General features: G+C 38.1%; 1 protein-coding gene across 2 annotated transcripts in view; it reads left to right on the top strand.

Annotated features, from left to right (window-relative positions):
- Positions 1-14768, top strand: part of ABCB11 (ATP binding cassette subfamily B member 11) — a 111390-nt gene that overhangs the window by 50286 nt on the left and 46336 nt on the right. For both annotated transcript variants that reach the window (XM_015110292.3, XM_015110293.3), the window contains exons 11-17: positions 3519-3632; positions 6765-6875; positions 9013-9138; positions 10800-11003; positions 12640-12810; positions 13304-13505; positions 14360-14429. In XM_015110292.3, coding sequence (XP_014965778.2) covers positions 3519-3632; positions 6765-6875; positions 9013-9138; positions 10800-11003; positions 12640-12810; positions 13304-13505; positions 14360-14429 — 998 coding nt within the window. The remainder of the gene's footprint in view (positions 1-3518; positions 3633-6764; positions 6876-9012; positions 9139-10799; positions 11004-12639; positions 12811-13303; positions 13506-14359; positions 14430-14768) is intronic.

The following is a 14768-nucleotide window of genomic DNA, read 5'->3' as shown; positions in this document are numbered from 1 at the left end:
AACAACTTAGGTACATTTTTTGCAGATTGGAAAAGCCAATGAAGTATTGCAGGTCCAAATTGTAACTATAGTCCCTTGTCTTTATTAATCCAATTCCTCCTAAGAACTTTGACATTTACCAAACTAGAGATATCAGTAGTTGGCCTTAGTCCTAGCTGCTTATATATAGTTACTATGCAAGAAGACAAGCATTGAGAACGCTTATTTTTCCCTTTTTCCATGCCTACAAGGAGAGGATAGAGGTACACAATAATAATGGTTCAGAGGGAAAAGTGAATTGGTAAATTGAAAATCAAATAATACACAATTCCAACTGGAAGCACTTGAATAAAAAGCCCTTTGGTAACCGTCTGTAGTAGGAATCCAATTTTATGGCTCTCATCTTTAAATTTTCTGCCCATTGTACAGTGAGCTACTTTAACTTTTGTAAATAATTTATTCTTTCAACTGATATTTCTTGAGTCCTTGCTATGTGCAGGCATGGCATACTATGGGTCTCTAACATTTTAATCACTAATTATTAACCTGTTACTCCCAACATCTTTCTGTAAGCGTCTGCTTATATCTTAAGAGAAAATTTCCTTTGGGAAGATGAAATGCATTCTTTAACACTATACTCCTTGTTCTCTCTCTCTCTCTCTCTCTCTCTCTCTGTGTGTGTGTGTGTGTCTCTCTCTCTCTCTCTCTCTCTCTCTCTCTCTCTCTCTCTTTCAGTGAGGTCTTGGCCAAATTTCTGAGCAGCAAACTATGAAGGCTGAGTGTGCATGGGCTGAGTTGAGTGTTTTAATCCACAAAACTAATTAACGATTTGATTAATCTAGTACATTTTGTGATGCACAAAATCATCACTGGCTGCATGGTAATTGGGCATAAATAGTAAGTAGTTCACATAAGTGACTATAATTAGTATCACTTGTACACAGAGAAAAAATACACTCTGTAGTCTGGTAGGGAAAGACAAAGAGGACCTGAATGGTGCAGAAGGTTGTTCTTTCATGACCCTCTTGAGTTTTAGAATTCATTAATAAAAATAATCACATAATGGAGAGTGACATTCATTCAGTATATATAAAGTGTCAAGCACTGAGTGATGTATTATGTAACAAAATTACTGCATGAAATGCTCTCAATCTCATTCTGTAATTGGTGTCATTATACTACCACTTAAAAATGAAATTGAGGCCATGAGGTCAAGAAATATGTGCCAAGTGACATTAAGAGGGATTTGAACTCAGGTCTCCCTGACTTTGGCGCCTACCTATTAACCACTGTTTTCCTGCCTCTGACTCTGTCTTCCCAGGGGCCGCGGACCCGTTTTTCTCCAGCACACCCATAGCTTGATTGTTCCACAGCAGTCTCTCTTCCCATCTCTCTGTCTACACTACTTCTGCTGTTCACAGGGCTAAAGAATATGATGTTCAGAGTGACAGGTGATGGCTTATTGGGATGTTGCTAGCTACTGTGATGGTTTGGGAATGTGCTTTTGTCCCGTCTCACTCACTCCTCCCCCTCCAGAAAGCCATTCAAAGACTTGGACCCCAAACTTCAATTTAGGCCTCCAGTCAGCCAGGAGTCAGCAAACTATGGCTAACAGGCCAAATCCAGCTCACCGCCTGTTTTTATAAATAACATTTTACTGGGACAGAGCCACAGTCATTTATTTACATATGTCTGTGGCTGCTTTTATACTACATGGCAGAGTTGAGTAATTACTTCAGAGCCCATATGACCTGAAAAGCCTAAAACACTTATTTGGCCCTTTTGCAGAAAATGTTTGCTGGCCCTGGATCTAGGGCAAATGGAAGGTTTCTTTGCTGAGGTAGGAAAACCTCTGATGCGTGTGGTCTTAAACTAAATTAGACCATAAGAAGTGTTCTGTCTGTCCCTTTACCACCTCCTAAGTGTGGGACCTCAATACTTTCTTCACTGTCAGCATCATCATCACCAACATCGTTACTACCATTGAAGTGACTAGCACTGGATTAATCATCCTTACACACATTATCTCATTTGATCCTTGTAATAATCCTATGAAATATATGCTATCATTATCCCTGTGTTGCAGATGAAGAAATGGGGGCTTGAAAGATTACATTATCTGCCTATGGGAGGAATCACATGCCATAATTGAGGAAAAGGAGATGAAGAGATAATTTTTGTGCCTATGCATAGGCTAGGACTCTAGGGAGAAAGCGTGAGTGGGCTAACCCACCACCCACGCAGGGCAACCCTGGCCCTGTTAATCATCCTAATGTGTGAATGAAGAGGTTACTGAAGAGGGAGAGACATGGCTGAGAGGCTCTGAGACTTTCCACGGTTCAGCCACTCCAGCCACAAGGAAGAAAGAGAAGCAGGAGAGACTCGGGCAATTTGCCCCAGTGTGATAGAACAAATGAGAGGGGTCTGGCCTATGGAAACCATCACAGACCAGGATCATTTGATTACCCGAAAAAGACTACATTCATGCAGGGCCACTCTTTGGCTTGGCAGCAGACTGTAGCCAATGAAACATCCTCTATGCGAGTCACAAGAATAGGACCATTCTTTGGCTGACAGGGTAGAGAGGAGACTGGTATTCCTTCTGGAGGCCAACTTGAGGATTTGCCTCATTGCCTCTTCCTCACCTTTATAAACAGTGCTGATATAAATAAAACAGAGTGCTATTTGGTAGGAACATCTGGGCATGATCAGGTAGCCTTCCCCTAAGGTAATGAGATGACTGCATTGGTAAGTCAAAGAACAGCTGCCCCAAGTCTGCACAGGAACCTGATCACTCCTCCTGCATGTAGCCAGCAACAGGTGAGTCTGGGAGCTAGGTAGAATGGTAGTCAAAAGCCTGGATTCAAATTCTGCTCTACTACTTATGACGTGTTGTAACCTAATGCAAATTAGGAGCCTCCGTACCTGTCTGTTCACTCTTCTGTTGTAAGGATAAAATGAAATAATACAGATAGAACACTTAGAAACATACCTGTTATTATTGTTATTATTGCTGTTATTCACAGTAGTTGCAGAGTTACCCCAGTGACTACTATAATAGCAGCATTAGTATAGCGGTAACAGCAGTAGCAGGTTGGTTTTGCATGTACCAGCCTCTAGAATAGTCAGGCTGATCTTAGTGTCTGTATTGTTTTTGGCAACCCTTTAACCAGAAAATCACTATAAGGTTGATTATATAATGAATTCAATGATCAAATCACTATTCAAGTCCACTTTGGGTCTACATGCTACCTTGCTTAGACTTCTTACTCATTTCAAAACAGTTCTACTTTGTAGAAGAGTAATATTCAGTAAAAAATAAAGTGGTCTTCTAAATCATAACAGTGGAAAAATTGGAGATGCTTTACAGAACAAAAACTATTTTGGGTATTTCCAAACAGCCAAAGAGCTAGCTTTCGAACCCACAGAAGAGAATTTCTGATAACTCTCTGAGTTAACATGGATGACCCAAATGATAGTAATTACTATTTATACATTAACAAAAACACATGAAAAATCTCTCTCTCTCTTCATTTCAGATTTTCCTCAGTGTCATAGTAGGAGCTTTAAATCTTGGCAATGCCTCGCCTTGTTTGGAAGCCTTTGCAACTGGACGTGCAGCAGCCACCAGCATTTTTGAGACAATAGACAGGGTATGTAAAAGCCAAAAGTGAAGTCCATTAACGGTTGGGGGCTGGGGAGAGATCACCCATTAAGAATTTACCTTAATGTTAAAAATAGAAGCTATCACAAGGCCCTTAATTCAGCAACACTTATTACATTAAATGCTATCATGTGCTGGTGCCAATTCTTTTTTTTTTTTTGAGATGGAATTTCGCTCTTGTTGCCCAGGCTGGAGTGCAGTGGCACAATCTCCGCTCACTGCAACCTCCGCCTCCTGGGTTCAAGCGATTCTCCTGCCTCAAGGGAGTGAATGCAACAAGAGAACAAGTAAGAACACTGTTCTTTACTCATGCTGGGAGAGGACAGGCAGTAAAGAAGTATGCACATTCAAAGATAAGACAATAGCAGAGAGTGGTAAGTAAAGGAAGGAAATGAAATAGGGCAATGTGACAGCGATTGGGGTGGGAGAAGGAGTCTTTAAATTGGTTGGTGGTGACAGCCAATGCTATCTCTGAGGAGGCAGCATTTGAGCAGAGAACTGAAGAGTCAGCCATGCAAAGGGGGATTCGAGGGGGTGGGGTACGGGAAGTAAGAACAGGGAGGGCATTCATGGAAGAGAGGCCCCCAGGTTGGGAAAGGTTGCTGATTTAAAGAAGCTGAAACAAGCCCAGTGCAACTGAATAGAGTGAACAAGGGGCAGAGGCTGGAGGCATGGGAAGGGCCATACCATGCAGGACTTCAAGGCCATGTCCATAAAATTCGCTTATCTGGCAAAAAGGGATTTTATTGGTTAGTCTATAGAAGCACACTGGAGGCCAAGCTAGGGAGTCAAAATCCAAGAACGCGCCAGGCATGGTGGCTCTTGCCTGTAATCCCAATACTTTGGGAGGCCAAGGTTTGCGGGTCGCCTGAGCCCAGGAGTTCAAGACCAGCCTGGGAAACATGGTGAAAACCTGTCTCTACTAAGAACACAAAAATTAGCCAGCCACAGTGGCATGTGCCCGTAGTCCCAGCTATTTAAGAGGTTAAGGTGGGAGGATTACCTGAGCCCAGGGTGGCTGAGGCTACAGTGAGCCATGATTGCGCCACTGCACTCCAGCCTGGGCAACAGAGTGAGAACCTGTCTCAAAAAACAAACAAACAGAAAGCCAAGAACAGAAGGGGAAGTTGGTAATTTGTTGTTCTTTCTCTCTTAAAAAAAAAAAAAAAAAAAAAAAAAAAAAAAAGCCCTGAGCTGAGTCCAAAGCAAGCCCTGGAAATCCAGAGGTGATTTGTGGGTTCACTGAACCTGTTTGGTTCCCTGTCCCCTGTTTGATACTTTTTCGCCAAACAGTGAAGTTGTAACCTACTAAGGAACTGACTCATTGCTTTACCTGTTTTTATAATTTGGGGTTTCATATACAAAGAGATTGTTGAAAACCACATAAAAATGTTCATGGTGGCTCACACCTGTAATCCCAGCACTTTGGGAGGCCAAGTCAGGAGGATGGCTTGAGTCCAGGAGTTTGAGACAAGCCTGGGCAACCCTGTCTCTACAAAAAAATTTAAAAGTAGCTGGGTGTCATGGCACATGCCTATAGTCCCAACTAGTCAGGAGGTTGACATGGCAGGATGGCCTAAGCCCAGGAATTTGAAGATGCAGTGAGCTATGATCACACCACTGCATTCTGGCCTGGGTGACAGAATGAAACCCTGTCTCTGAAAAAGAAAAAAAGTTGATGTCAATGTATTCAAATTCTACCTCTTTCTTAAGGTTGTTATACGCTCAAATAAGATGATGACTCTAAAAGTGCCCTGAAACTAAAAAATTAAGGCATTTAAAAATTGTTATCTTTATTAGCAACCCAATAAGAAGGCAGATTACATTATACTCCTAAATAGAGCTAAAGTGACTGATACGGTTTGGCTTTATGTCCCCACCCGAATCTTCTCTGGAACTGTAATCCCCATGTGTCGAGGGACAGACCTGGTGGGAAGTCATTGGATCATAAGAGCATTTTCCCCCACGCTGTTCTTGTGATAGTGAGGGAGTTCTCATGAGATCTGACGGTTTAAAAGTGGCAGTTTCCCCTACGTGCTTTGTCTCCTGCCACCATGTAATACGTGCTTTGCTTCCCCTTTGCCTTCAACTGTGGTTGTAAGTTTCCTGAGGCCTCCCCAGCCATTTGGAACTGTGAATCAATTAAAACTCTTTTCTTTCTAAATTACCCAGTCTCAGGTATTCTTTATAGCGGTGTGAAAATGGACTAATACAGTGATGAATTTCTGTCACTAGTTATGGACAAGGGAAGAAGATGATGCTGGAGTGTTCTGGTAGCAGGAGGAGGCCCTCACTTTGTTCTGATTAACCAGAGTGGTTAAATTCTAGATTGGGCTTGTTGCTTAGCAACAGAGGTGAAATTCAGGACAAGAATTGAAAGTTGGTAGCATTTGAAGACATCATTTAGGAACACTCAGTTTTAATCATCATCTACCATGGATACTCAAAAGAATACCCTTGGACCCCAGATTGGTTGATTAGTTGCATGGTCCTAGAAACTTAATCTCTCTTCAATTTCTCTGCTTCTTCAACTGAAAAATGGGCATATCACCTGTCTAGTTTGGTCATGGTGACAATTATGTAAATAAAAGTATGAAAACATCTTGTACATTGCCTCCTGTATTATCTTAATAATACAGTAATATAAAATATATTATAATATTGTTAACATATACATTTATAATATTAATACAACATTAATACAATATAATATGTATTATTATATAATAGTACACATATAATATCTCAGTAATAAGTCAATAAATAATAGCAATTAAATAAATTAATTAAATATGTATTATGTTAATATATAATATCTCAGTAAGTAGTGATTATTCTCACTATTATTAATAAATGTTTAATGTATAAATATCTTTGGCATATCTCTGCAATGTTTTATCTGGTTGTTGCTCTAAGTAAATTCAAATTAAGATACATGCAAACTAAGAGGCACAATAAATATATACATCTTCATTGGAATTTACTCATAAAGCAGAGCAACAACCAGATAAAACATTGCAGAGATATGCCAAAGATGTTTCTTAGTTTGAATTTACAATTTGAATTGAGTTGTGCATCTTAGTTTGAATTTACACTGTGTCCTTTTTGTATTTCACTCCAGAAACCCATCATTGACTGCATGTCAGAAGATGGTTACAAGTTGGATCGAATCAAGGGTGAAATTGAATTCCATAATGTGACCTTCCACTATCCTTCCAGACCAGAGGTCAAGGTGAGTGCTGGTCTTTTCCCCAGAACAATAGATGTTTTCTTCTTTGATGATTTATTTGCATAACAACAAATTGCTCATTTTCTGAAGCCTGACTCAGTTCCTAGGAATAGGGAATAGAGGTGTATTTCTCTGGAAGTATCCTCCAGTGTTGGCTCATCTCAGGCAACACACCACATTCCTTTGTGATAACCATAATGTGCAAATCCCCTGGTTGGGACACAGTCTGGCAGCACATTCAGGCTAAAAGAACCATAGGACACTCTGTTGAAATGAGTGGCAGGTCCTGTCTTTCTATGCATGTGCTAGATAAATGACAAGGCAGTTAGAACAATCAAGAAGCACAGGTTCCTCCCAACCTTCATAGAGACTGCAGAAAGTGGAGGACACTGAGTATACGGTGTGAAGAGGGAAAGGAAAGCTGCCATTATGTAGGTTTTTACTTCCCATCTGTAAATTCACTAGGGCCACTGCATCAGCCTTTATAGGAAGGTATCCTTGTGATATTATGCTCTCGTGTCTTGTTCAGGGCACATGGTGAAAAAAAATTAATTTCCTACCTTTAAATTATCTTCAAAGGCAATTTACTCTACAGGAAAATTAGGATCTACTACCCCTGAATAAATTGGCTTTGAAATTAGACTTATTCCTCATTTTCAACAGAGTATCTCTAGCTACTCTCTCTTAATAATATTTCTGTTATCTGCACAGAACTAAATCCCATTTTGTTAGCATAACTTCACTCTGACACTACATACCTATCATATATATATATATAATTCTCTCTTTTAATATATGAATATATACAGAAAGAAGGTAAACATATACATAAAATGCAGGTCAATATTTGTTTAATATTTATAGTATATAATACATAAATATATGATATGTAAATATATATTTACCTATGTTTTATATTTATATATACATACCTACATTATCGGTATGTAGGTAAATATAAATATATCTATAAATATATATGACAAATGTACAAATATAGGTGTATATCTCTATTTACCTACATTATATACGTAAATATATAAAACATAAGTAAATATATATTCTGATTCCATACTTAAAGTATATTTTTATTATCTATTACATATCTACCTAAACATCAAATGTTATAATGTCCGTAAAGGTGCTTTGTAAGCTATAAATTACAAAGTAGTACACACTCAGTAAATATTTTTGAATGGATAGCTAAAACTTATATTAAGTTGGTGGAAAGTAATTATGGTTTTTGCCATTACTTTTAATAGCAAAATAAAATCTCCTTACTTAAACCTATATGTATTTATTCATAGTACAAGTATGTTTTTAACCCTCTGTGTGCCAGATTGTACTGGCCTGTAATAATAAACAACCACATTTGATGCCTGCTTGCCCTGGGAGCTTACAGTCCAATACAGACTAATAAGTGAAAATGTATTTGCAAGTTTGACTCCTAGTGTGAAATGAAAGGTGTGAGATTTTGTGACACAGAGGACCCCAAGCCACACTTTCCATAATCAGTACAAAAATCACCTCTTAATTGGTGAAAATATTTGACGGATAGTTATGAATTAGCTTCTCATTCTTTCCTCGCAAGACCTACTAGCCAGCATTCAGTCTCTACCTAGCAAACACACTCTGACTATTTATTAAGTAAGTTTATTCAAATGGTATGTTCATACACCATACACAGGAAGGGTAGCTTAAAATCTGCAAATTATCTTACTGTTAATCCATGATCAGTAAATTAGTACTATATTTCTAACTTAATGGTTTATTTTCTTTAACTAATTGGCATAGTCTCCTTATCCTAGTATGTCAGGAATATTTTAAATTAGATTTTGGAACATAATTTTGAAAGTTAACATGTCTTATTTACTTCACCTGTGTTAATGTACATCATTTCTTTTCTTGGTCATGGCTCTCAGTGAAATAATTAAGTAATGTGCTAAATGCCAAAACCTCACCCTTGCCAATGTTTTCTTTTGCTGGTTATTGATGGATATCAGTGGACATTGCTTTGGGGGCATACGTAAACACACACGCAGACACCGAGTATCCACAAAAAGCATCTGCACTTGTAGCCCAAATGTTTGATTTGGTAAACAGTGACAATCTGAACTTTGCTCTTTTCTTTCTTCTCCAGATTCTAAATAACCTCAACATGGTCATTAAACCAGGGGAAATGACAGCTCTGGTAGGACCCAGTGGAGCTGGAAAAAGTACAGCACTGCAGCTCATTCAGCGACTCTATGATCCCTGTGAAGGAATGGTGAGTGTCTTCCAGAAACTCCTCAATACATGGGACAGTAAAGGGCAAATGGCAGCATATTGATCAAACAGAAGGGCGTGGCATACATTGAGACTGTGCTGGCATGCATAGTTAATGATTTGTTACTGAATTGATGGGACACGCTCCCTACATGGTACCAGTGTTCAATGAATAACCAGTCAATTCCATTCACTGTGTAATGTAACTGAATGTGCAGATACAGTCAGGTGTGGCATAACAACATTTCAATCAGTGATGGATTTCATATATGATGGTGGTTCCATAAGATTATGATGGACCATATATGGAAATCTGACATATGTCACTTCATGGCATTGCAGATCAAGTTAAGAGAAATGATTGATTTTAGTAATGGTGCTAAGACATTTGGAAATATATATATATACACCATCTAAATTTGTGTAACTACACTGTGATGTTCGCCAATGATGAAACCGCCTGAGGACTCATTTCTCAGAATGTATCCCCATCGCTTGACTATAAATAACTGTACATTTAAAATGCTATTGATGCCTCTTCAGTGAACTATCTATTCCACTTTTTTCTTTGTATTATAACAAAAATGTTATTGTGTCCTTAAGTTCTCCAAACACTAAATATAGGAACAATAACAGGACTTGAAATTAAGAGATAGCCGTCCTAAGAAACTAAGAAAAATGAGTATTAGTAATTGCCATTTATTTATCACATATTACGTGTCAGATACTTTATTAAAATAATTACTTATTGTCACAATGACCCCCAAAGGTACATAGGCCCATTTGACAAACAAGGAAGCAGAGAGTCAGAGAGATGGAGACTTGTCTAGGGTCATTCAGCATGTAAATGACCAAGTCAGGATTGAATCCAGGTGTGTTTGGTTCCAAAGCCCATGCTCTTTTCACTCTGTCTCAAAATCATTCTTGTCAGCATCTCCTTAATGCCTTGAGACGGAATCGTTTAACTGTGTATTTAATGGCTTCAACAAAATGAGTTCTCTATCATGCATATAATATTACACAGGCATGGCAAATATAACAGAGTTTTCGTTTTTCACAGACATCTCATCTCTGATTGAGTAGTCTTCACTACATACTACCATAACTGCACTCTGAATATATAGAAATCATAGTTTCTTGATGTAAGATTTTTACATTTTTACTAATAGTGATTTTTATTTGCTCCCACTGATAGTTTCACTTGCTTTTTAACAGCAAACTGTTATTTGATGAATCTGGCCAGAAATAAGACTTACTATAATCCATATATACAAGATAGGGATCATTGTTTATTTTTACTGTATCTTTTGAGTCCATTTTCATCAAAACTCAAAAGATATAAAAATATTTAAAATATAGTGAATAACTGACTCTACCCTTTACTGGAATTAAAAATTTGTCCCTTCCTGGGCCAGTCGTGTTAAATTAACTGACCTTTATTTACATCATTTATGTTTCTACAATGAATTGTTCTGCAGCTATACTTGATTTCAATTATATATTATCATCCTTACATAAAGAACCACATTTCAAGAGGAATTGTTTCCATTAGAATCTTATTGGCCTCTATTTTTTCTGCCCATTGGTCAAGTATGACATAATATTATGATTCAGAACCCTGAAAGGTTCCAAAAGTTGTGATGTTGTGCCCATGCTCTCTAGGTGACCGTGGATGGCCATGACATTCGCTCTCTTAACATTCAGTGGCTTAGAGATCAGATTGGGATCGTGGAGCAAGAGCCAGTTCTGTTTTCTACCACCATTGCAGAAAATATTCGCTACGGCAGAGAAGATGCAACAATGGAAGACATAGTCCAAGCTGCCAAGGAGGCCAATGCCTACAACTTCATCATGGACCTGCCACAGGTACCCTAGCCGTACATTCCTGGGAGAAACCAAGATGTCATAGAAGGAAAAAAAGTAGCACAATTATACACATTTCTTTTCATATGATTCCCAAGTAATTAAATTCTTAAGCCATGTTTTAGCTTCATGTCTGAAAAAGTACCATGAGTTTTTCCTTTCATCTGAAAATACACTGTTTATATGTTCAAATCTATCAAAAAAGGAAGTTTTCTTTTGAAAAGCTCCCTTTGTTGGTAATATATTAAACATCTACCAAAATGGGGAACTATCTTTTTTAAAACTCCTTTGACATAGATACAGTGTCCTTATTCCTTTTATTAAGCATTTGTCTAAGCAGATGCTAAACGTCATGTGGCAATAACTTGCACAATAATCTTATGATGTCTACTCTTATAATTTTCTTGTGCTTAGGCAGCTAATATTGTGTCAAAAATTATTCTTTGTCTATCTCCATTCTAAGCAACAACAACTGCAAAAGCCAACTCTTCAGCATTATACTTAAATGGATTTCGCCACCGATGGTCTGCTAAGTCAAAGAAGAGTTATTGTAAAGAGTTAACATGTGTACGGTTCTTACTACACACCAGGCACTGTTCTAAGCACTTCACATCTATTAACTCATTAAATCCTCACAACAGCCCTGTTAAGCAGCTAATATTATTATCTCCATCTACAGATGGAAAACTGAGGTTCTAAGAGGTCAAAGAGCTTGCTCAAGATTACACAGCATGTAAGTGGAAAGACAAGGTTCATACTGAGGTGGTCTGCCTTCAGAGTCAGTGATCTTGAACACTTCCCTTTCAGCCTTCTAAATTCTCTTTATGAATAGGATTGCAGCTGTGGCTATGATACAGCCTAGTAGTTGAAGAGTATAAAGCTTTAGAATCAGACTGCCTTGATACAAATCCCAGCTTCTCTATTTATAGACTTCATGAACTTTCTCAAGTTACTTTAATTCTTTGGGCCCAGTGTTTCCTTATTCATCAGTTGCAAATAGCAGCACCTGCCTCATAAGGTATCTATGAGAACTAAAAGAGATGTTATGTGTAAAAAGCTCAGCACCATGCTTTATTCACGGTAGGAGCTCAATTCGTGTTGGTTAGTAATAAGCAAGATAAGTGTCTGTCCGTTAATACCTAATTATTAGATTCCAATGTTGTGCTAGACCTGTGAGATAATCAGTAACCATCTTCTGTCAATGATAATCCTTATAAAGCTAGTTTGACCTTTTATTCATAATACAAAAACAGCCTTTGCATTATGTTTTGCTGTGTCGTCTAACAAGAGAAAAGAGACAAGGATTTGCTCTGTGCTTTAATCCTCTAAGATAGATATTTAGGACCGTGACCAATTTTTATTTTGGTTGAAAAATCTTATTTGAAGTTGAACTAAAGAGGAACATTTACATAGCCCAGTAAACCCTGGAATAAAAGCATAAATCAATTTTTTTATTTCACACATAAATATTGATTAGACAATAACCTGTCTGGGAAAGGGAAATTTCTTTCAGTGGAAGTCGCAGCAGTGAAAATTCGTGCTTGAGAAGAAAGCTATAATAGAAAGGACATTGTAGTGGATCACTGTCAGAAGCCATCAAATTCTTTTCCCTTCATGACTGGTGTCACCTTCCACCTAGCAATTTGACACCCTTGTTGGAGAAGGAGGAGGCCAGATGAGTGGCGGCCAGAAACAAAGGGTAGCCATCGCCAGAGCCCTCATCCGAAATCCCAAGATTCTGCTATTGGACATGGCCACCTCAGCTCTGGACAATGAGAGTGAAGCCATGGTGCAAGAAGCACTGAGTAAGGTTTGTGGAAGTCTCAGTCCATTTGACAGGCCCATGTGGAAATGCTTGTGCTGCTGCAGGAAAGGCAGCTCCTTGTGGGGTGGGAGGGATGGGAGTAGTTGGTACTACATGGGTTCATGCATCTAGTCTGATTGTTTAGAAAATATTAGCTGACTACGATCTTCCTCACAGTTGAACAGAAGAAAGTCATAATTTGTTTCCAAAAGCTACACATGTAAAAGTTTAAATCTTGTGAAGATTAGCTTATGATATTTTTTAAATTACCTAAAAAAAAATTTTTAGCTGTTGATTAATGGCAGCAACAGGGCCAGTGTGTGTTGGGGTTTATGGCTGCAAGAAAATGTGCTGGCCTTTTCTAATGTCTGCACAGCCTGTTTAAGAATATTCCCAGGAACCAAGGATGTACCTTTCCTATGGATTCTGAAATGATCCGAAGGTCAGTGTCAGCTCTGTCTTACAGTTTTGTTTAATGGTGCACTGCACATTCTTACAGATTCAGCATGGGCACACAATTATTTCAGTGGCTCATCGCTTGTCTACGGTCAAAGCTGCAGATACTATCATTGGTTTTGAACATGGCGCTGCAGTGGAAAGAGGCACCCATGAAGAATTATTGGAAAGGAAAGGTGTTTACTTCACTCTAGTGACTTTGCAAAGTCAGGGAAATCAAGCCCTTAATGAAGAGGACATAAAGGGCAAGTGCTTTTTCCCTATACTTGTACGTTATATTAAATAGTTAATGTCTATAGTGCTTTATGGTTTTCTATGTATTTCAATGCACACTGTTCTCCCAACAACCCTGGCAGGCATTATATAGATGGTAAAGGAAACAACTGAAGCTCAGGAAGCTAAGCTATCTAATCAAGTTATAGCACTAAAACCAAGGTCTTCTAACTTTCAATTTTATCCCCTCTTTTTTTGTTGTTTAGCCTGTGCAAATGGAAGAGGCTTCCTAGAGTGTGTTCCGCACGCAGTAGAAGCTTCATGCTTATTGGCTGAGTGAATTAATCAATGACAAGAAAGTGTAATACTTATTTTCAAATGTAGATAGATACTTCAGGTTCTAGTGCATGTTCTTTTTTATCAGTCTGAATTTTCAGACTTGGTGGTTACCGCAGTCTAAATTAACCAACCACTCTAAACTTTCTCTACCATTTCACTCCATTAGGTGTAACTACTATATACATTTAACATATGAGGATTATTCTGAACAGACTTTTGAAAAGTTCAGTGTTTCTATCATTTTTTTTTTGCTACTTCTGATGAACTTCTCTTAAACTTTTTATGATTTATGCTAAAAAATACCTATTTCTGTAGAGGTAACAAGCTATTGTATGGTTTAAATGACTCAGTCTTGCTGAGTATTTTGAAATTTTATGTTAGAATCTGCAGGACAAGTCCCGAGTTTTATTTATTGCCAAAAAGTTAACAGAATGTTTTGGCATTAGACATAGTAATTATATTCTAAGCAAACATAGTAAAGAATTCTACTTAGGTATGGTTCTGTTCATTATATGTACTAAAGAATTGCTCATGCTGTGTTGAGTAGGAAAAGATGCAACTGAAGATGACATGCTTGCGGGGACCTTTAGCAGAGGGAGCTACCAGGATAGTTTAAGGTAAGTTCAAGTCACAGGGCAGATTTCAAGGTTTCCAAATATTCTTAGGAGTCCTCTGTAGTCATAATCCTCAGAGAATATCTCAGGTACAACAAGGAAACTCTGAGTAGACTGCCAGGTCTTGTCAAATATAAACATGCAAATGATCCTTGGTTGCTCTGTTGACATTTCTGTCACCAATTCATGGTTTTTTCTGTTTAACTTCTCATCTTATTAGGGATAAGGGTTACAATGGAGATGCTTTATGGTTAAAATGTTGTGTATTGAGCTTAGAAAGGGGACTTCTTTTTTTAAAAAAAAAAAATCGGTGTTTAGTGTTTCTCAGCTCCAAGCTAACTG

This window comes from Macaca mulatta, chromosome 12 (assembly GCF_049350105.2).
Source record: "Macaca mulatta isolate MMU2019108-1 chromosome 12, T2T-MMU8v2.0, whole genome shotgun sequence".
NCBI lineage: Eukaryota > Metazoa > Chordata > Mammalia > Primates > Cercopithecidae > Macaca > Macaca mulatta.
This window is presented reverse-complemented; position numbering and strand designations above follow the sequence as displayed.